Source organism: Ammospiza caudacuta, chromosome 6, assembly GCF_027887145.1.
Source record: "Ammospiza caudacuta isolate bAmmCau1 chromosome 6, bAmmCau1.pri, whole genome shotgun sequence".
Lineage (NCBI taxonomy): Eukaryota > Metazoa > Chordata > Aves > Passeriformes > Passerellidae > Ammospiza > Ammospiza caudacuta.
The window spans coordinates 44,471,976-44,496,024 of record NC_080598.1 but is presented as its reverse complement, the minus strand read 5'-3'; the positions used below and the strand labels follow the sequence as shown (position 1 = coordinate 44,496,024).

Below are 24,049 nucleotides of genomic sequence, written 5' to 3'. Positions count from 1 at the left end.
TACAAGCAGCAGAGCTGTATCCCAGTATCTCAATTACATCTCACATAAAGCAGACCTCTAGGTGAGGCTTTCTGTAGAAAAAACTGCAGAATCAAAGCCATCAGACCTGTCACTTGCACCACCGAGCAAATGGCAGGTTTTTGTCTGGGCCAGAGCAGTAAAACGTCACAGGCAGTGACAAGGTGAAATGCTCACTGTGCCACGGGAATGGTGACATCTCACAGATGTGCTGCAGTGCACTTCCACAGGCAGGGAGCAAGCAGACTCAGCGTGGATCTGGGAAGGGTTTGAGGTGTCCTCCGAGCAGAAAGATGCCTGCTCCTGCATTCCATCCCAACACACATGTGATGCAGTGCCAGAGGACTCAGATGCGGCACAAACCTCTTGGGCAGAGAAAAGACCAAGTGGACATTTTGCTTACAAGGAGTTGCCGGCAGTGCCTGGCATCACACCCTTGTGGAGAAATGGAAATAGGACTTAGGTTAGAGACCCAAACATAACTCTAGTGCACAGCCAAGCATCCCTCCCCCAAAGTCTTCGATACAACACATTTATTTTGTCATGTGGAAGTATTGTACAGTACATATACATTACCAGCAGTTTAGAGCACTGAGCTGTCATTCCTACTGCCTTCCTGGAATTTCAGAAGAGGGGCAAGATCATTGTCCCCATCTCCCATTTCACCTGCAAAGAAACAGGCCAGGAGAAGTCCAAAACCAGAGGCACTTGCTGACAGGACTGGAGATGAACCTTAGAAACTTGGACTCCCAGTCCACCACTCTCACCATTTGAGTCCTCTTTCCCTGGAGCTAGAAAAGAAAACCCTAGTGACAGCTTTCCACAAGGTCTCACTCCTCTGAGAAACCTTCTGCACACCTAAACAGAAATCAGACTAAGGAGATTGCACAAACTAATAGAAACCCTATTGCATTTTAAAGGGACTTACCACCTCTGAGGGTCTAAGAAATGTTTAGGGGCATTCTAGGTAGGGCTGGGATTCTCTTAAATTCTTTAAGATTGTTTAAGAAAGAGTCAAAGAGGCATTTGCTTCCAGCACAATCCCACTAGAATCGGAGTGGAACTTAACTTGCACAAATGATGAAAGAAGGTATCCTTACCTGTCTTTCCTGGCACAAGGTATCATGCACCTACTTTTCCTAAACTACAAAACAATAGGGTTCTGGTACCAACTCAACCTCTCTGTGCCACAGAGGAAGCTAATGCTGTAAAAGAAAAGGATAGTGCAGTGTGTAATGTGGAGTAAGACCCAAAAATAGACAGAAATAGTCAGAAAGATAAATGTGCCATGGAGAGCAGAAGGGAGGGAGGGAGCACCCAGGCCTCTCCCACCAGTTCATGTCAGTATGTGAAATGTTGCATCCGTCTCAGGAGAGCAATGACCCAGTTCCCCAGCTGGGACCCCTTCAGCCACAAAAAGAGTTCATATAAGTTGATCTGCCACAGGCTTAGGGCTTCTGTGAGTGAGATCTGGGCCCTCCTGTAAAGCGAGTGACTCTTGCTCCTCTGGTACCTAGAATGAGAGAAACAGCTGCATTAGATCCAGCAGGAAACAGCCCAGGAGGCAGGAGGCCTGTCCTACATCTTCTGCACAACTGACGCTCCCCAGGGGTGGCAATATCTCCCCATCTGGAGAATTCCCAGGGAGCAGGGATTTTCTCTAAGCAGTGCTTCTGAGGAGCTGGGGACCACCTTTCTTAGAATGAAACTGGCAGAAAAGACAGCCTGCTCCCTTGAGAACTCAGTTCTCTTCCCACTGTGTGTAGTGATCCTGGGACATGGCATTCCTCTGCTTCTATGCCAGCTTCACCTCAGCTCACAGAGACAGATGCACACTCCTATTGCTTTTCCTGGTAGCACACTTTTAAGAGTCCAGCAATCCTGACATACAGACTCCAGGAAAAGTATTTCTTTGCCTTTCTTTAGCAGGGGCTAATTGGGATTCATAGGTCCCTCATCAGCCCAAGAAATAACTGTTATTTCATCTACAAGGAGGAAGAATCTGAGGCAGAAGTGCATTGATTCATAACACTCACAGAGGGAAATCACTTGCACAACTCCTGTTCCTGGATTTTAAACATCACCCTGATCTTCAGTCAGCCCAAGCCCCTCAATCAGGTTGCAGTGAACTTTCAGATCTAGGCTACTCACAAATACTGCCTACTGGCAATGCCTATAATGGGCAAGAAGCCCCTTCTCTTCCTCTGGGGGGAAAAATCCTAAACCCTTAACCTAAGGCCTCTGACTCTAACCCCGTCTCCAGCCCCAGGGTGACAGGCTTGTCCTCTGGAGAGGATGATGGGTGTAAGAACAGCACAGACAGAGGCTGAGATGTGTAACTGAGCAGGGGTAGGACCACAATGAGAGGAAGAGATCCACAGCTAACAATAACAGGTCAAGAGGTTGAGTCAGAGCCTTGTCAGGCTCCCTGAGTGAGGCCCTAATAAGCCTTAATGGCCCTGACTAGCCTGGAACCACTCCCAACCCTCTGCCCATAGGCCCAGGAACTTCAGCTGGTCTCAGACCTGCACCTTCAGTTCCTGCCTGAGCTACACTGGAAGAGTAATGGTCCTCCGCTCATGCCCTGCTGTGAAGCCCCATGGCCTGGACCTCAACTCACATATTGACCTCTTCGCTTGACCTCAGCCCTGTCTGGTCACCATCGACCTGCTTGACAACCACCAGACACAATCTACAGACGGAGTTGCTAAGAGACTCACGTGGAAACAGCTCTGATGCAGCAGCGAGACATGTTGAGGAAGGAGCTGGCACTGGCCCGTGTGTGCAGGGCTGACTCAATCCCCCTTAACAAGTCGTTGGTCTTCAGCAGCAGCAGCATCTGGCGGGGAACGTTGTTGAGGAGCTGGGTGATCTGGGGCAAGTAAGCAGCAGCGTTGGACCGGATCTCCATGTCCTGTGGCCAGCCAGGTCATGTCAGGGAGAAAGGAGAGAGAAGGTGAGAGTATATGGCAAATTCAGGTCCAGATGCAGCTGAGATTGGCCAGGAAGAGAACAATGTTTTAACAGACCATGACAGTAGGCCAGAAGCTACAGAGCTCTGTCTGCTTTCCTGCAGACACTGGGAACAGCACTCATAGCACAGATCACTCTTGCCATATCCCATCTGCCCCTCAGTGAGGTAAGGACCCATCCTCTCACTGGCAGGATTAATAGCCTCTCAGGAGAACAGCCACTCACTGCTGTCTTGGTTCTTAGTCCTAGGCAGCCTGCAGCAACCAGATCTCAATACTGCCCTTGGAGACTTCTCACCTCACCAGCCCCAAAACTGGCAGAGTTGAGGTAGCAGAATTGCTCAAGAAGGTGGAGGCATGCTGCAAAGACAACCAAGCTGCTTGGTCTTCACTGCCCCATGCAACTCATGGCTCTATGTTATATTGATGAAGCCGTTTCCAAGGCCTAGTTTAGTCCTCTGTCCTCAACACAATTCAGCAGAAGTGAGAAAAAAATTATGCAGTTAAGCACCATGTTAACCCAAGAGATAAAAATCATCAAATTGTCATCTGTCAGATCTAGATTTATATCCTGTATGACAGCAGCCAGTAGCAGATAATTAAGGAAAGAGTGTAAGTTCAAGGCAATCCTTCATTTTCTCTCGTTCTCCAGATTCAAACAAACACATTGCCTACTGAAAGAACTCAATGATAACTTAGGGACTACAGCCTGAGCCATTTAAGATGAGCTCCTCTCCAAATACAAGCCACCACAGCATGCAAGACAGTCAGCCATGCCTCTTCTTCATGTTTTTAGATTTGAGAACTCCCTCACCATCCCAGCAAATGTAGTGTAGCTGGGAGCTGATCCTATATGCATACCTTGTCCCCACCTCTTCCTACAGAGGCCACGACATGAATCATGACATGAAATCCAAAAACAAATCTCTGGGACATCTGAAATCTACAAAATCCAGGAGGACAGTAAATAACTTCATACAGGAAGGAGGCTCCTTTGTGGGAAATGACAGCTCTAATGCCTTCTCTTCTCTGGAATGAGGGATGGCTTCTATTGCATGATGTGGGATCTCACGCTCTTTGTGAACTTCAAACTTATTATAAAGTAACAGACCTGCACAAAACTGGGTGTGCAGGTCATGATGGTCAGTGATGTACACAGCTCACACACCACCATGGTTGCTGCTGACAAACCAATCTTTGTGTCCTCCTGCCTCCATCACTAACCAGATACACAAGGCTTCAACAAGAAGATGCTCAGCTCTCCTAAATGTTGTTTTGTTCCATTATTTGTTGGCAGAAAATTCCTCCCTGATTATCTCTTATGCCTTTCCCCAGCCAGCATCATTGCAGAGCTTACGTTATTTTCCAGACATAGGTTTTCTTTTCTATTTCTTTTCCTTTTATTTTTAGCTCCAGCTGCTTGTCCACATCACAAAACAACCACATGATCAGTCATCAGAACTGTCACTTTCTGTCAAGGGCAAAGCTTGTGTGCAGAGGAAGAAATAAGCTAAGCCACAGGACCTGAGAAAAGCCCCTTGGCTGCAGCTGCTGAGCCTGCTGCAGGATGCAGCAAAAGACATCATTAAATCAGATGAGATGAGGCTAGCAGCGACCCTGAGCAATCAGCTGTCTGGCCCTGGCTTAAGGCAGGAAAAACCATACCTATGGCAATTCTCTTACATTTGCCCAGCCTGCACCTAAATTCTCCAGTAACATGAATCAAAACCTCCCCAGACCATCTACACTGGCATTTCACTGCTTTGTCACTAGATCTGGCTTTTCTCATGTTTAGCTGAATTTTAACCCATGACTGCTTGTCCTGCTTGCAGCACTCTAAGTGCTGCAAGAAAATCACTTATGAAAATCACTTCTACAATTCTTCCTGACCTGCCTTTTCCAGATTTTTTTCTGACCTAACTTGCTCAGACCTACCTCATGGGTTGCATCTGCTTGGCCACTAGTCCTTGTAGATTCCTACTGGAATCCCCAGTTTCATCAAACCTTTCTTGAGATGCAGTGTCCCAGACTGAGTACAGCACTACAGATAAGATTTTGTTTCAGGAAAGTTGTTTCCTTGTCTCACAGGCTATTGTCATGTTGATACATCCTCAGGCACACTCTCTGGAGCTCTGCACTGATGGTACCTGCCTACACAGCGCTCAGTTCTTGCTGCTGATAAAATCTTTCAAATTCACCTCTAAAGTAAGGGCAAGCAGCAGCTCATTTCCTAATGCCACAGCAAATCTGCTCAGCTCCCCATTATCTGCTGCAGGATTATCTAGTTTCAGCATTAATTGTGTCATGTAGGCAAAGACAACAGAGCTGGTTCCATACACGCAATTCAACTCAATGACAAAGTTCATTAGCACACACAGGGTACCATGTAGCTGCAGCTACACCTCTGGTGTAACCTTCACAAGGAAGTTGGGAATAAACATTGCTCACTAACTCAGATTCAACACTGGCCTTGTAGTATTGGAGTCAATGCTGTGCCAATTTGCTTGGGCACCTCTGAATTTTCTTCTGGAGCTACCAGCTCCAGAACTCACCAGATCGAGCACAGATCTGTTAGCTAGTCATTATATGATTTCTGACGAGCAGAAAATTAACTCAGGTAATTGGGAGGAAGGGGGTCCATTACCCAAGATATCTGACCAACTCATTGCTATGGATAATGGCAAGCCAGTACAGCAAATTCTGCCACATCCATCAAAATGAAGGAACTTTTGGAGGAGAATTTCATAGGACAGTATTATAACACTACTTAAATGAATTTCATCCACTCTACTACAGATGTGTGCAGATAAAAGCAAACTATAGGATACAACACACTTCTACTTACAGACACTTGTCCATTGGCTGAATCACATTACTTCATGGTCTTCTCTAGAAAGAGCACATAGGCAGGGCTGCTACTATTCTTAAGGTGGGGTATTGTGTGTATCAGGTGTGCAAGGAGGCATGAGAAGGATGCCAGCATGTGTGGATACGAAAGGGTGGAAAATGTAAGTGGCAACTTCCCAGATTTGTAGTGATTGAGTTGACAGGATCTGCAGTTAAGCAACCTTGACTCCAAGTTAATAGGGTTTTTGATTGGGAGGTAATTTCCAGGGTTTTTTAGAAGTTTATATCAGTGCTGATAGTCATTTACATGAATAGTGACAATGCATTATCCTTCTCATGTCTTCCCACTAAACCTTTATATCTCCTGTACCTTATCCTAGCCTCCTTGATGGTTTCCTGCACAGCTGCATTCAACATTTTTTTTAAGAAAAGGACAATCCACTAATATTTCCCCAGCCAGAAATAGTGAATACTTGGGTATTAAAATATTATACAAAATTTAAGCAGCCCATGACAACTGAATCTGGGAAATTAAATTCAGCCACTATAAAACATATTGCATATTTCAGACGGAGTTCTAGCTCTTTTCTAGATCAGCTATCACTGCAGAAATTGCTACAGAGCTGTCAGGGATTGCCCAGGACTGCTGTACTATCAATGGTGCAAGTGATTTCACCATAGAAAAGTACTGAGGAGAAGCAAGGGCACACGTTAGGGAAGGACACACAAGACCTACCTCACTGGCAGAGACTGGTGACTGGTCAATGCCCCTGTTGACAGATTCCCAAGATCTGGCAGTCAGCATGCAGGCAAAGAGAGGATACAAATCCCCTGCTCCAAGCCGCCGGCTGTACTTCTGCACCCTCTTCATATCGGCCTTGATGAGGGCCTGCCAAAGGCGGCAGTAGTCCATGCGGAATGACTCGCTCAGCACCTGGCAATAGAGACACGGTTCCCAGAAGCCCACAGAGGACAGGAAGCAGGGGGAAAAGTCTTCCATCCCTTACCTCTGCCCTATTCTCCACTTCAGAGTCATAAAATACCATTAGAGCATTATGGAAGTATTAGGAAAAACTTATTCATATGTGCTTAGAGGGGCAAGGCTGCAGCCTGATGCCCAAAGGCAGCTTCACAAGGCCCTGGAAGGCCTTCATACCTACATACCTGGTAGAGCCCATGATCCAGGAGGATAATGTGAGCTTTGCCAGAGGCTGGGCACTTCTTCACTAGCACATTGCCTGGGTGTGGGTCACAGTGCACAAAGCCATTCACAAAGATCATTTCACTGTAGAGCTTCCCCAAGTTGCGAGAGATCTGTGAGGAGACAAGAGATGGTCACACGCTGCCACCCACAGTAGGGTGCCTGCCAGGGAGGGGAGGCAGCCTGTGTGACAACCCAGGAAGCAAGGGTCTGTACATGCTCATATCCCTACACAAGCTCCTGCAACTCCTCACACTGATGGAGGCACAGGGTGGCTGCAGGCATCAAAAGGTAGCAGGGTGGTCCAGGGCATTCAGGGAAGGATCCATGCAGGAAGCACCATGACGGTGTTTGTGGGATCACAGGTTATTTAAAGCCACTTGTCGAGCACAAAAAAAAAGAGATAGTACCTGTGGGTAGGAATGGGGTTTCTGGTAATGAGGAGGAAAGTGGGACAGCAGAGAGTGGCAGACATGCATTTACAGGGAAGGCAGGGAAATTGCTGCTGGGTGAGTAAGACTGCTTGGAGGAAGACTCAGGTGCTTCCACTCATGGATGGCAGCAGGACACGGTGAAGAAGGGGTGAGGGAAGACTCAGTCAGTCTGCCCACCAGAATGAACATGGACTCCCTCTCCCCTCCCTCCATTCTCTCCATCACACTGTCCCCCATTTTGCCTCTTCCGTTCCTCAGACCCATGCTAATCTGATTTGCAATGTCTGTGAAGATGAAGAAGCAGAGAAAAGCTGTTTAAAACATCCTATCAGTGCTGTGTCCCTCCATATATTGTTCCTTATCACGAAGAGATGTTATTAAAGTTAAAAACCTCCTAGGAGAAAGCAAACATCCCCAGGGCATGAGATCAGTCCCTTGCCATGCACTAACACAGCAGCCTTGCCCTGCCATCCTTCCACCAGCTCTACCTACCACCCCAAGAGGCACAGTGCTCCACAGCAGAGTGCTGAACAAGCAATTAAAAGACAGTTGTTATAAATTATTCCAAGCATATCTCCAGACACACTCTGTAAGCAGCAAACTGGCAGCTGTCCCCATAAGCAGAGGTGGTAGAAGAGGTAACAGGGATAGTAATGACAACTCATCCTGCAGAAAACCAGACAGACAACAAAGGGCTTGCTTTACTCTGAAACATGGCGACCTCTGAGAGGAGCATTCACAATGAATAGTGGCCAAGTAACTAGAAATAAGGAAAAAGAACAAGAACCCTTCCTGCAGCACACTAACAGGGACAGTGGTAGGACCAGGTGAAACCACCCTCTGTCCGTCAGGTGGGACCTGGAACCACTGCTGAACCACGTGAATGCTGGCCCGCCCCACGATGAATCACCCACACTGACGAACAGCACAGCCCTGTGATCTCCTGTACTGCAGCTTCCCCAATGCATGCAGGTGTTATTTTAAGTACTGACTGAGGGGAGTGATGTTTCCCTTCTGAATCACCAGCAGAGATCACCAGAGCCATGAAGTGACCCTTACAAGTCTCCTTGATCGGCAAGCTCTAAAATTAGATAGGACCAATGTACCAGGTGCTGTGATCTCATATAAGAGCTGAGTAGCCCTTGCTGACAGCCCAAGGACATGCCAAGTAGTCTGCTTTAAGCCCATCACATAACTCATTCACAAAGCCTCCCAGGGACCCATACACCAGAAGGAATGGACTCAGACGTTATGACCGATGACAGCATCAACCCTGACACTGGTGCACACACTGGGCTAACCACACTCAGCCCTCACTGTCTCAGCTGTTTGTCTTCCAAGGGCATGGAAAAACACAGGATTTTAGAAGATGAGGACTTGGGGACAATCTGGGGCCCAACATGATGCCTCATACCCACTGAACACAAGTCCAGACAAGGACTGGCAGTTCTGCAAACCTATTGATTGGTCGTAGCTGAAGAGGTTGTGAAATCTCTATCCTTAGAAGTTTTACAGACCTGACTAGTTAACACCCTGAGTAAGCTGGTCTGACCTTATAACTGACCCTGCCTTAGAAGATTTGATAGAAACCTTCCTGAGGTTCCCTTCCAAATCCAAATATCCTAGGATCCTACAAACACCTCTCACCAGGTTATCCATGCCACCCTCATTAACAGCATCTTATGATATGGCTGCAAGTTCCATATGCAGAGATGGTCCCCCCATCCTGAGTCACCATCAGCAGAAAAGTGACTAAATAGACCTTTGGTCACAGTCTCTTGCAGCCCATAGTGCAACACAAAAGCAGCTTGAGATCCATCTTCCCATCCTCCCATGAAACAGAAGGGTCATATCTCTGCTCAGACTCACAGGCTGGATCATGGGAAGAAGACAATGTTCACTGCAAGATCCCCATCCTCTCGCTCTTCCCTACTGTTCTTTAGTTACCTATTCCCGAACATACAACCTTTACTATCGCCAGTATCTTCAACTAAACTCTGACTTCTTTAAGACATATGAATGTATTCGGTACTATTTCATTAGCAGACAGAAGATATGTTACAGAGATTTATGATGCAATCATATTTCTGCAGTCTTCACTTTCAGAAAAAAATTACCATGGAGCTGTGGTGCACACTAAAGTATTTTCACATAATTTTGTCTGTTGCCATACCTCTAAAATAGGATACAAAATAAATTAAGACAGAAAGCAACAATACTGTCAAATTCTAAACAAAATAGGAAGGTTTACACTATAGGTCTTAAACTGTAGTATGTGAATAGCAACATATCATAATTCAGACAAAGGGAGTTCACATTTCTTGAGAAAAAGTTACGGAAAAAAGCATGAAACTTTTATATACATTAATTCCTCGGTACTGTGTCTTGTCACTTCAGGCCCTTATTCCACCCTTATTGAGAAGGCCACTGGATAAATAATAGCTACAGAATTCACTTTGGAAGAATATGGCTAGGTGAAATGAGAAAACAGACTTATGAAAACTTCTGCTCAGGAGAAGGGAGGAATTCAGCACACATTTAGGCTATGTAAGACCTCAGGGTGAAGGTGCATAACAAATTAGAAAAAAGGTTGCAATGATTTACAGAAGCAAAGACCACAGTTAAAACACAGGCTTTTTGTTATGACACAGAGAGGTCACCAGTCCTTTCCCTGTGTATCATCCAACAAAAAAAGGTCTTTATCATGACCAGTGTCCCCACCAGTGTCCCCCAGCATTGTTCTGCTGCACACTGTAAAAAAATAATAATCAGTCTTGGAATTCTGCATTCACTTCCAGACACCTCATTAACTCAAGAGATGCAGACTACACAGAGGGAGTTCAGAAAAAGCAAATAAATGAGCAGGATGCAGGAGGCATTTACTTGGGATAAAGATTAAAAGAGCTGAAGATTCCAAAGCTGGCTAAGGGATGGCAGAGGAGGAACAGTCTACCAGTTAGGAGGTTTGAATAGCAAGGAAGCAGAAGCAACTGTAGCTCTGCATGTGCTACAAGAAATACAACCAGGTAAAAGCGGGTGTCATGAATGGCATAATTTAGGCATAACACATAAGAACAAAAACTATGCTGATCAGCAAGCAGAGCTTAGCTTGATATATCAGGATGACATCAGGTTCTGGGTCTGGCCAGAGGCATGTCTCTGCCTATTGCCAGAAGGAGTGTTATTGCCTAAAAGAAGCTAAATTTGCCTGTCTGTGCTGCAGCAGAACACGATGACTACAGTCACCAAGTGAGCCTGTGGCCTTTACCAGTCAATGTAAATACCAACCTGCCATTGCCAAATTATATGACATGACCATGACATTGTGTCAGGCAAACCACACATTTTCAGCCCAATGTTTTCATTTTGAAAAAAAACAGAGCTGAGGAATAAACAGATTGCTGACAACAATCAAGCAATGGAGTGACAGATACATGTATATGAGCTGGACTTCAGAGCAACCTAAACACATCACCCAAGTGCTTTTTACCTACTTAATCTGACTTTCCACTTGACATTGTTCCTTTTATTCCTTTCTACCACTTCAGTCCTCAGGGTCAACAAGTGCTATTGCTACTCTGGTCCTCCTCTACAATGTCAGACCTCCCAGCTTGGTGTCATCAACAATCTCCTTGATACAGTTTTGTTTGTGTTCAAGTCATTGCCAATCTGTTTAATGAGATTTGTTTGAAGAGCAAATCTCATTGCTTCTATGAGTTTCTTACCTGCTTTGCAATTTCCCTACTAATCCCCACTTTTTCTTGGTAATGGAGTCATATCCAGTGTACTAAATATTTTAACAAGTACACCTACTGCATTTCTGTCACCTAACCCAGAGGATCCCAAGCTGTAGTGCAGGTACCAGCAGTGATATATGCAGCCACAATATGTTGCTGCCATCAGTTTTGAAAGCCTAGACAACCTGTCAGCCTTGCCCCTCTATGCAACTCCCCCCTCAACAAATCAGCACACCCACTGACAGAGCAACGTGACAGTAACAAAACTCTAGAAAGTCCGTCACAAGTGAGTGTCTTTAAAAATACCAATATACAAAAATTACCAAGAAACCTCTCAGGAAAGAAAGAATGCATGCAAATTTGAGTTTATGAGCATTCCTACAGTAAAAACCACATATATCATGCTCATGGGTAGAATGCTATAATGCAATGTAACAAACCAGCTTGGGTTATCTGGGGAAAGTCACTGATGCTTTCTTTCCTGAACTTGTGAGCAAGCTGGAGTGGTTCTGGCTCTATGCCTCTAACTGACACGAAGAAGAAAGGCAAAGAAAAAAATACTGTGTCATGGTCCTATATTGATGATCTCCCTGCCTGCCCCTGATAAGTCCTAGATGAAACTGCCTGATAGGGCATCATCCCTTCCCATCCTACCTCCATCTGTGACTGTCTCTTTAGATCAGGAGCAGATACTAGTCTCTGGCTTTAATTTGGCTGTAATATTTGCCAATTATTTTAAGAGATGGTGACACTAACTTCTATTGATCTCATTAAAAGTAAAGGTCGTTGTGCAGCTCATTTCTCAGGGCTCAATATTACCTCCTCTGGCCAAAATAATAGCATTGATTTTGGAACCTTAATCGAAGGTTAATTGGATTGAAGACTGTATTGGATTTTTGCTTGCTTTCATTGTTGTTATTACAGCCATTGTCTAAGGTTTTGCTTAATCCTGCTACGGCAATTCTGGCCAATTAAACTGGTGTCAAATTAGCAAAGGGTGTGGATGGAGAATAGCCACAATTTGAAGCCTTCTCTGCCTCTGCTCTGAAATGGCTCTGATCCATAGTAGATTAGGATGGTCACACAAGAGATCTGATTTCATACCCTGTGATCCACTTGTGAAGATCAAAAGTGCTCTGTTAGGCAGTTCTATTACTATGCAGTGATCTAGCATCACAGCAAGATGATGTCTGAACACACTTGATATCCTGAAGATACAGGAATAGTTTTTAGGACTCCTGGAGTGCACTCCCAGCATGCCCCGTATTCTCTGTTGAGGACTCAGGAAATTATTTTCATGCTCAATGCTCCGTCTTCCATGGCATGTAGGTGGGGAGAAATACTCTGATTCATTCACCCAGGGAACTGAGGGACTAACTTGCCAAGTTTGCACGGATTCTCAAAAGGGCACAGCTAGAGAAGACTAGTCATTGTTTTTTTTATTTTTTCTTGCATCTCTGCCAGACCCAAAATGACCATGGGGATCATTTCCCTTGGTTTTAAATGCAGTTGTATTTCCTTGGATTTAATGTAAAGCATCTTGTTGAGACTTAAGCAATTGATTGACATCGATGCTCAATACCAACTTTCAGTAAGAAACAGGTCTGTGTGTAATTTAACTCTTTTACCTGGTGTCTGTGCACAGTTCAAAAGCTGAAAATAGCAGAGGTCACTACTCCTGCTTATCAGTGCCTTGTGAATTTCACTAAGCTTCAGACAAGATGAAATGTAAGAGAATCTGCAAAGAAACCTCTCGTCAGACTAACTCAGTAAGTGCAAAGAGCAAGAATAGCCATTTTCCCTAGAAACAGTGTTCTTCTCTATGCTCTGCTTCATCTAACACTTGAGTGTTATAAGCACAAATACTTCAGACATGAGAGGTTTCCACTGCTGACAAAAGGATCCCACCCTGGGAAATCCCACTTAAACTTTAGCAGCTACACAGCTACAGCTCCTGACTCTTGGCAGAAGGGTAAATCCCGCACTGAAAGTCTATTTCAAGTTGCAAAGCCGTCAGCTACAGGAAGGTACCGGGCTCTTTATCGAGCTAAGAGATAGTGTTTCAGTGCAGAATCCATTTAGTAACAGAAAGAAGGAAAACAACACAGTAGGATGGAGTAACAGATGGCAATAATTGCACACAGTAGCTCATCTTAAGTACCTTAGCTGTTTGCTTTCAATTCTCAGCTGGACAAAACACTTTTCTGACTTCTGAATCAACCATGGCGCGTGACCAGGCTCTTAGCAAGCTGAAGTATATGGCATTGTTTCCTTTCCCTGACTCAAATCCAAATCAGGCTGATCATGGGGACTCTTCACTTGGCTACCTGAGCTGGCTGGTTGGTTTGAGGCTATACAGCACATGCCATGAGCACATCTAGAACTTCCGCAGGTCCTAGAGCCCACTGATACAGCAGCCTCTGCAGTGACAGGCAGAGAACTCACGAAGAAGGATGGAGAACACATGTGGCAGACCAAAGATAATGTTAAGATTCGTATGCAAATACAAATGAATCTGGTATAATCAGAATGGATACAAAAGGAATGTTTGTGCCATTTGGGATCTTCTTTAAAAATCCATGCTCTAAGTAGCCTTGCTGCCCTTCCTTTCCTCCTGTATATAGTATGCTACAAACCCCTTGAGAGCCCCCAGTCTAATTTTTCTCTCTTCCCTGCTCTACCCACTTCTTCCAAATATACCTTCCCAACCAAGACTGCAAATGTTGTGTTTTAAAATAGGAAGAGTCCAGTTTCCAGATGCTCCCTTCTTAGCCCTGCCATGTTCTAGTCTTCCCTTAAAATTCCTGCCGTCTCATTCTTGGTAACTCCCTTCTCCAGATTTCCCTTTCACCGTCAATATCCCAGTTGCATGCTCCTCCTCAGTTACACTACAGTGTACAAGTACACTTGTACATGAATAAGTAACTGTTCCACAGGCAGATATTTCAATGTTTGCACTTGTCTTTAGAAATCAAAGCCTTCTCTGATTAAATGCCATTACAATCCAGCACTTGGACGGATCCAGAGAGATTAATGCGCTTTTGGCCAGCTTTAATGATAATCCTGCTACAGACGGTATTAAGTAAATGTCAGTAACCTGGTTTGAAGGGAGCTTTCACCTCAGGGATCCTTTCCATTTAGAGGAGAGAGGCTCAGCTTGCTTTTCAAGGCTGCATTGTCACAAAAAAGAAATCCTGCTTAGTGAAGACTCCTCTTCCTCCACACCATAAAACAAAATGGAGTAAAATGATAGAGGGACTGATAAAACAAATATATTTGGGTGATTTATAGGGAGCTAATGCATCTCTTGAAAGCCAAGATTGCTGCCATATTATAAGCCAGATCACAGTTTTGAAACCAGGGTTGCCACCCCCTCCTCATGCTCCTTTCAGGGTCTGCTGCCTTTTTGCCCATCTCCCCACTATGCCATACAGTCCTTTACCCAGGGCAACAACAGCAGCAGCCAATAATTAACCTAGGCAACCTTGTCCCCATCTGCTGCACCTTGCCACAGGATAAGTCTGGGATGTGCACTGCCCCTACCTCATCTTACTGTGGCCATAATAACAGATCTCTTTTCCCATCACATTATTCTGTCTGGCTCAGTATTCCCCCCTTTCTACCTTGCTTTGTTGGCAATGATTAATTTTAGGAGATGGGGAGAGAAAAGGAAGAAAGAAAATTCAGTCCTACCACCGAGCTGAGTAACATCCTCTACCTGACAGATGGCTGGAACTCTGAGGCTTATACTTTGCAGTAGTAGAAGTCTGTTGACACCTTTTTAAAAATTACTTCTTAGCTATTATTTAGAGACTAGTTCAGACTCAGGAAAGTATGTGATTTCACTGCTGCATAGATGTATTGTGCCAAGTCATCACAAAACAACCTTCCCAAAGGCATGAATAAATAAAAAATTAGCAAAAATTTTCACCCTACATTACTCCTATCACAAGCAAAAGCCTCTGCAAGTTAGAAAAACTGAAATTAGCTGTTTCTCTACAACTGTTCTATCTCCAGCAGTCTGAGAAAATTCAAAGAAAATCCTAGGGAGCTACACTATGCTAACTACCTCAGTCTCAAAATGGACCTGCTGTCTGAGATCTATGAGGAAGCCCACCTCAAAATCTAAATGTACATATTGCTCAAGAGCCCTTCTGTTAATACATCAAAATAAGCCCTTCTGACTCTCAAGACTTGAGGAATATTCACTCTTCTATCTGAGTGTGTGGGCTAGATTTCACCTCTGCCGATAGCAGAAGTATAGGATAAACTCACTCAAAGAAACAACTGTCTCACTTTGGACCAGTTGACTTGGCCAGATGAATGGAGCTGACCACGTTTTGCTACAGACAGAACTTTTCAAATCTTAATAACAAACTTCATGAGATAAAAATAATCAGAAACTGAAGTTGTTCCTTTAGGGTAACAGGAACTTCCATCTTGGAACAAACCATGAGTATCTTTAATGTAAGAGTATGGTCCTCTTTCACTACGTCTCCTTGAAGATCTTCCTAGTTCTGCAGCCTACAGGAAAGTGTTCCTCAAAAGGGATTATGTACTTTTCCAAAGAGCACAAGAATAGAGATCTCTCAGACTGATTGCTCCCTTCACATCTTTGTGTACTTATTCTTCTCTCCCATCCCATCCTGTCAGCCTCCATTTTGCATCAAGGTCAAAATCAGTTCTGCACTGCTCAGCACGCCTAATTCAAAGATGCCTGAGAAGTTACCTCATTGACATTGATGCCATTCCTCTCCATATAAGCCCTGTCATTCACTTGTCCCCCTTCCATAAACTCCATGAGAAGGACACGGCTTGTGGAGAGCTCCCAGTAGATCCTAGGGACCTGAAACAGAAACAGATGGGTTAGGTCAAGCAACAGCTTGGGAAAGGAAGAAGAATATATCACACAAATCCCAGAAAAGGAGTAAAAATGGAAGCAGCTGAGGTGAGGACTGGCTTTTTTGATGAGCACAAGGGAGGTAAATTCATCCATCAGCCTCTTCCACAGGACAGCAGCAATGTGTAGAAGGATAATACAGCAATTCAACTACTGTAGGATCTGATCTCATGCAACATTTCTGACCACGCTCTACAGGATTCTGACCACCTCCCATTCCCAGTGATGTCTGAGATACCTTTCTTACCTGCTGTGCAGTTCCTCTAGCTGGGCTGCTTAACTAGTACCTATTGCAAGTTTCTGAATCATCCACTCAGCTCCTTTAGACAGGAACTGCATCTTGTTTGCTACGCACAGCGTCCACTTACGCAGCTTTAAAAATTATAAGCCTTCATCATTAATTGTACCTCCGCAGTGCCCCCTGGAACACGCATGCCTTTGAGCTGACAAACCCTGCATACTTAGGCCATCTGCAATTGAACTGGGAGAAAAATCGAGTGTCACAAATAAGGGACTTGTCACAGAAACCCTGTGAGACCCTTAATTATCTTATTGCAAACAACACAGTAATGAGTGTAAAATGTCAAAGCAGTTTTCATTCAAGCTGTGGGAGATCAAGCTGAGTGAGGTACCAGAGAAGAAGTCTGGTGTCATCCAGGGAGGCAGTGACAAAAGTGTCACTCAGGCTGGCTCCCCATTTTCCAGCCTCCCTCTCTAGACAAATTTCTCCCATGCTGAAGTCCCTATTGTCAAGAGCCATTTTGCTGAATTCCCTTTCGAAGTTCCTCATGTTACTGTGCTGACCAACCCTCAATCTGCCCAAATCTGCTTTTGCACATGGGTGAAGCCACATATGTGCATTTTAGCAAAGACATAAGGGAGCTCCAGCCACTCTCATTACTGTGCCCCCTATTACTATGACAGACATATTTTAGATCATACAAATAGTAAGCCAGCTGTGCAGTCCCTTCTCCTCATCCTCCTGATTCAGCCATGGACTCAGGACCAGCACCTTAGGGCAGGAGAGGAAGAGGTAAGAGTTGTTGTCCATCAACTGACCAAAACCAGGGGATGACCAGCCAGGCCACTGTAGCTCATCATAGCTCCTGAACAAGCAGCATTTGTTGCTTTTAACTATTGACAATATCCTAGTCCCTTACAAACTAGCTGCTTCCCTCCTGTTCCTGTCCTAGAGAAACCACTTCTACTTTACCACGTGTGTGCCACTTTAGATCAAAGGCTCCTTTGCTGAGTAATTTCACTCTGCATGTGAACCTTGCTTAGACTTTGATGCCACTATGAGCAAGGGAGATTCAGACACTCACAGCCTTCCCAGCTTATCTGCATGCCCATTCTTTGCAGTTAGATTGGTGAGAAAGCCTGCTAACTCCAAAACTAAGAGTTCCCCATCCCATATAGCTCTCTGATCCCTTAGCTCACTTCCAACGACACTCAGTCTTGCCTCAGGATTTACACAGGCAAGTCAGTGGGCTTGTAAAGCGCTATTCATGCTGGCGGAGATGCCTCTCTCAATCACAGCCAAATTCTTCAGTGATTTTTTTAATTACTCACAGATGTTTGGCTCTAATGCTTGTGTTTGGAAATAATTTATCTCTGGCTTTAAAAGCTCAAACAGGTTCACAGCACAAAATCTACTTCTCAGCTTTCTGGCATGTTTAGGAAAATTTATGATACAGAAACCCAATTCTTCTGCTGCTTTTAGGTGATGAACATGTCTCTGAATTGGCAGGTCAGATGAGAGAATCCATTATTTAGCCATCTCAAGTCATTTGTTATTGTTGCACATATTGATACCATGATAGCTCCTTACCCCAGCAAGGAGGTGATTGGCTGTCTCCAGGGGGATTTACCTCACAGTATGCTACTTACAGTGCAATGGACACGCTCTCCAAGGTGCATCACTTCTGGTAGGCACCCACTCAGCAAAACCACTCTGGCCTTCCCTGTGGTGGCTTTTACCTGTGTCTATGGGAAGGCCATTGCTGACACTGGGCTTCAAAAGGACTGCTCCAAAGCTGGCATTAGGGAACATGGAATTACATCTCTTACATGGAAGGAGCAAGGAAAACTTGATAGATCAGCCTGTAAAGCCTAACAAAAACTCACCTTATCTCACACCTCTGTCACTACTGTCTTGGGACTTCTGCATGAACAGGAGGGAACAAGCTCCTTTAGAAGTGTGTATCCATGAAGGTCCACAGGATGTGTTTTTTGCTGCCTTTTTGTGTGTGCCATGGGCACATGAGTGACTGCAACCATGGCACTATATGTGTTTCCAGAAAGCACACACTGGAGGCTTGAGTCTCTTGTATGTCAGCAAAACATTTCAAAGTGCGACTTTGAAGATGTGGCCTTATGTCTTTCCAAGACTGAGATGTGTACATGTCGGGTTGTACTTGAGATATTTATCAGTGACCTAAGTATGAGGCGGGGGAGGTGGGCTAAAAGTATCAGTGGGGAAGACCACACACCAGTGTAATTTGGTTTCTGTATGAAGTGACATGAATGCACTAGCCATAGATGTGTATAAAGGATAAATGTCCAATTCTAGGGTGAGAATGTGCTTTTTTGCAGTAGGAAGGACTCATGTAAATATGCTTTTTCCTGAGATACTACTTGACATCATCAGTTTCAGTCTAGCTTTTCTGTTCTATGTCCATTTGAAATAGAGCCCAAGGAAAGGTACCACCAGATGGCTCAGTAAAGAATGGCAAATTCACAGTCTCTGAACAAGTTAAAAAAGAAAATTTAAAAGAAATTCAGAAAGAAAACTTGGGAAAATGAGCAGCAGGCTCCAGAGACTGCTGGTCCCAAGCCACCACTCCTGACCCAACAGAGTGCATTCAGTAGGAGACAAACAAGGAGAAAGCATGTCTCAGAGTATTTTCTGGTCCATATTAGCAGAGCAGTCTAGGATGAACAACACAGAGGGGCTGAACTTCATTTTCCCTCCTTACGTTTCCTCCACTTGGTGAATGAGGGGCATAAGACGTAGAGAGGAAGACTATTAATGCACATACATAGAAAGCAATATGTGTTTCCTCACCTTCAGGAAGTCAAAATTTTTGAGCATATGAGCAACCTTCTCAGCATTTCTGCCTTCATGGAGGAAATCCAGCTCCAAGGGCAGATTCTTCTTAGCTTCTTCCACCAGCCACATGAATTCAAAATCTGGAAAAATCTGCTTCACAACCAAGAGGAGAATCTGAGAACAAGGAAACAGACAATCAGTTGGATCCTGGCTCCAAAGCCACACAGCAACACACAGTGCTGTTTTGATAGGATCATTCCATGTAACTTACAAATAAAAAAAGCAAGTACTTTTAGGGTTCCTGCAGTATCACAACACAGTGTCATGCCTTGGTCATGTAACACAAATTCTGGCCTACTCTTCCACAGAGAAAGACACATCTAGGAGTTAAATGATAGCCCACACATCAAAGGGAGGGCAGCTGACTGCTGCCTAGAAGTAAGAGAACAAAGGTCTGGAGAAGAGCCCGCGTGGCCAGATCTCACCAAGGGTGTTGCCCTTGTTGAGATCTTCTGAGTCCTATAATTCTGCAAGTCATTCTTTGACTTCATTTGAACAGCTCTCAGATAATGTACACGAGGAGGACCAAAAGTAATACTTGTCACCTCTATGTTACTTCTTCCACTGCTGAGCACAGAAAATCCTCTGGGCAGTTCAAAGAAAACAATGGAGTTTGGATACAGTCAGTAGGCTACAGATCCTTAAATAACACTTCTGGTGGAGCTCAGAGGCAAGCTGCTCTTCAGCATCAGGCAAAGCCATTCTCACAAGGCTGAGGAGGTATTTCCCAAGCATCATATATTCACCACATGGAATATATGGAATGCTCTACTTCTTAAAGAGATTAGATATTCAGAGACACAGCACCTTTAAAATCCCAACCAAAAAGTTCCTTGAAACATTTGACTGGAGCAACATTTAAGGGGTGAGTGAATCAACATTACACAATTGGATGGCATAATCAAAGCTGCACAGCAGCCAAGTATGCTTTCGGTTCATACAAAGGGACAGTTTCTCCACCAGAGCTGCAAATTTACACAAGCCGACAATATGGACCACATCTTAAGAAAAATTGTTTTTACTGTTTTTAACTGAGTCAAAAACAAATAAAAAACCCCATAACAATAGAATGCACTTTGCTGTCTTTATTTTATCTGTTCTGCACATTCATCTGGAAACAGAAACAGGCTTTTAAGTGTGTGTTATTGCATAGTTTCCCCTTCTCAATCTCCACCACTGGGGTGGGAACTCCTGCACTGCAGAAGGAACATTTAAAGTACACACAGGAAGCTGTTAACATTGAAATGTATGACAAAAATAAATTTATGAACCATCACTGCTCCTGTTCAGTTGTGTGACAACATTTGTTCTCTACCCCGTCTCAACTTCTCTTATCTAAATGTCAGTTGCAAACTCAATGTTCCTTTAAAAATGTAATCACCAGGTTCCAGACACTATTGAATTGTATTTTTTACTGTTATATCTAGAGGCATAAATCCTTTCAAATTTATGTCACCCAAATTAAATGTAACCAGTGATCTTCAAGAACATGAACATAAACTTCATAGGGTCTCCAAGATTATTCCATTGATATTTGATGTGAGAAAATTCATGCTTTTTTTTCACTTTCTTCAAATGCTCTTTTCAATCAATTTGCCAACTTGACCATCAGCAGGGACATCCTAACAAGTATTTTGCCCACCCCTTTTCTGACACCTGTCAACATATTGTCTTGAAATAATTATTGACATATAGAGAGCAGTGAGGTATCTCTCTCTGGGTTTATCAGATGCTGTACTGATTTTTAAAGAGTCAGCATCGATGCTATGAAACCTCAAGTGAATTTAGGAATTTTCCAGCTACCTTTTCTTGTTCAGATTCTTTCCCATCAGTCTCTAGATGAGACCATCTCCATCAATATTTAAATCAACCTCTTTACCTAGCTGCAATGTCTGTCTGATTCCTAAAGGACCAGAACATTAGCATGTGTGATCTGGCTTTCTAACAGTCTACACAAAAACAGTCCCACACAAGGATACAATGATGCATGTAAGCCAAGACCCCACAAGAGAGACCTTTTAAAAACAAAACTCCATGTGTCACATTCTGAGCTACCTTTTCATACCTGTGTATATACAACATGTGAATGGTAAACCAGAATGTCTGTACAAGGACAGTACTAAACTACCAAAAGAGGATACATTGGTTTATTTCCGAGTTTCCCAGAAGGAATAGTTTAAAGCCAGAAAAGACAGGAATCATTCTAAAATAATTTGTTAAAATGTCTCTTACCAGTATAATCAGCAATCACAGCAACATGGTGTGAGGAGGTATATTCCTATGATATCCACTATTAGAAGGGCAAATGTCCCAAGGTAAACACAGGTTTTGGGTCATTCACACAGAATCCTCTTATTACCCTGATCCCATATTCTTTCATTACCTGCTCATCCTTAATCCTTGACTGCTTTTTGTCTGCCACCTTGTTTTGGGAGGGAGACAAGGATGTCATAAGCCCCCTGAGAAGTGCTGTGCATATGATGACTTACAGAAGCAAATTCATTAGGCAGACCACTGCAGCAAGTCCTGGAGAAGATCTGAATCAAATTCAAATCTTCAGCTGGACCCAAAGCCAGTTCAAACAGTTCTGTGTTCTTGAACCAGCACTGAAACAGACTGATCCTATCTTATTGGGAGATCTCTTTGGAACTCAAGTTTCTTTAACTGTGAGTTCAGATTAAATACTCAGTTGCGAACTTATGTGCCCCAGCTGGAACCAGCTGTGCTTCTATGCAGACTAGCCAGGATTGCTCAAAGCAGGGTATTTTAATTGCCTAAAGAAGCTTTAGTTACACACTGCTCTGAGAGGTTGCTGGCAGAATTTTTGATTTCTGATCTTCTGTGATGGAGAACTGTGTTACTGCATCAGCAATACCCTCCAAACACTCATCAGAACTCCTCAGCTTAAGCTTCCCCTCTTTAGTACCGTGGACCTACCTGTCTGCTAATTACTGTGCACTTACTGTATATACAGACATATATGTGTGTGTATATATATACACACATATGGTTTATTAGGAGAGCAAAAAGCTTTAGTGTTACCACTTACAGACCTAATCCTTCCCATTTTCTCCACCACAGCCCTGCCCATTTGGTGTTTTATACTGTATTGCTGGCATCTTTGTCTGTTGCAATGCAGTACAGGGCTGCAGTTTATTTCCATTTCCTCCTTTCTATAGCTAGACGTAGAAGTTTGGGAAAAGCTACAGCACTGCACTGGGAAATAAGAGTGGTACCTACCATTCAAGAGAGGAACAGGAGCTAGGCATTGAAAATTTTTCCTAGCTGAATCCCTCATTTGTATATTTGCCCCTGTTAGGTGACCCTCTCTGTATTTCAGTGTTTTTGTTTCTACCATTAATCAGTTCAGCATTACGAAGCTGATCAAGAAACAAAACTGAATCATAGCAACCTCATCTACTGTTGAATCCACACTAGAATTTAATTGAAAAACATGCTAATCATGAACAATGATTTTCCTTGACCACACAGGCCTGACCACAAGAGATCAGTTAATGGTCCCTGAGACCAGTTAATGAGCACACGGGCTGCAAAGAGACTTCAGGACTCACTCTCTACTTCTTAAGTCTTATATGGACTTACTAGAACGTCACTAATCTTTACCTGTCTTCTCCTCCTTCCCTCTTACCCTGTTGTTCAGTCTCTCCATCCATACAATCACCAGCACTGCAATCCTCACCAATTTTCTGCAAGACAGCACTGATCTCTGTGGAGGTTTCAAAGCCACAGGTTGGTGTTGTTATAGCTGCTTACACCATAGATGAACGTGGTCCCCATACACTTCAATGGCAATTATTCTGTAAGTTTGAAATTAACATGTAATTTTACCTCCATGAGCAAAATATCCTTGGAGCTCTGAGCTTGGACCTTGGGGTGCTGGATTTTCACTGCCACCGTTCTCCCATCCTGCAGCACTGCCTTGTGTACCTGGGCTAGCGATGCTGCTCCCAAGGGAGTGTCCTCAAAACTGACAAAGAGCTCTTTTATCTGCCGAGAGATGAGAAAGAAGCATCAGCTTGGAGCAACAGAAGCCATGCTCAGGAAAGCCCTGCCCACAGGCCAGAGAGTTCATGTGCCAAAACTGGGCAGACTCAGCCTTTTCATAGTTCTCCTGTCCCCCCTCTTAGCCTTGTCATTGCTTGGCCTCTGAGTGAAGCCTGCCAGACACGCAAATGCCCTGGGGATACTCTGCTTATGGAAACCTGTGACAGAGTTCCAGCAGCACATTTCATCTTGGACTTGCAGTGGCCAGGCAGTGTGTGAGACTTCTTCAGAAGGTCCTAAAAATGGCTTGAAGTGATTATGGTCAGCATCCTGGGTGCAGAAGCCAACAGCTGCTCCTTTGCATGCATTTCTTTGGCAGATATTTAATACCACCCACCATCAGCCCTGAAACCTGACAGTGTGTATTCCTGTGCATTACAGCAGCAGCAAGCTTACTTGGTGAAAGCCAGCACATGACTGGGGAGCAGTGGTTAAGGGCTGCATTCAGGGCAGGGGGACAAAAAATTGCTGTTTCAACTGTGACATGTGGGCCTGAAAACATGTTTAATGTGATGGACTTTGCCACACCTTCTATAAAAGTAACGAGGTCTCTCAGCTCAGAAAAAGCACCAATCAGGGACAGCAAAGCACTTGGCAAGCAGAAGAGGAAATTATTAGAAGCTCTGGCTGAGAAATCCAGGACTGGACTACAAGGAAAGTTGCAGATGAAGTAGATTTACCAGGAGCAGGTCCAGGAAGCAAAATCCAAGGTAGACAAGGGTGAGGGCAGAAGCCCACCTCCCCTGCATAACACAGCACCCTG

The 24,049-nt window shown here is 44.1% G+C and overlaps 1 protein-coding gene across 1 annotated transcript in view; it reads right to left on the bottom strand.

The window, feature by feature from the left end:
- Positions 1-573: 573 nt before the first annotated feature.
- ADCK1 (aarF domain containing kinase 1) overlaps positions 574-24,049 on the bottom strand; it is a 71,924-nt gene continuing 48,448 nt past the window's right edge. Inside the window, exons 5-11 of the mRNA XM_058807112.1 lie at positions 23,071-23,229; positions 19,177-19,335; positions 15,939-16,055; positions 7,002-7,151; positions 6,574-6,771; positions 2,739-2,932; positions 574-1,531 (exon numbers count right to left, since the gene is read on the bottom strand). Coding sequence (XP_058663095.1) covers positions 1,360-1,531; positions 2,739-2,932; positions 6,574-6,771; positions 7,002-7,151; positions 15,939-16,055; positions 19,177-19,335; positions 23,071-23,229 — 1,149 coding nt within the window. The 3' untranslated portion in view covers positions 574-1,359. The remainder of the gene's footprint in view (positions 1,532-2,738; positions 2,933-6,573; positions 6,772-7,001; positions 7,152-15,938; positions 16,056-19,176; positions 19,336-23,070; positions 23,230-24,049) is intronic.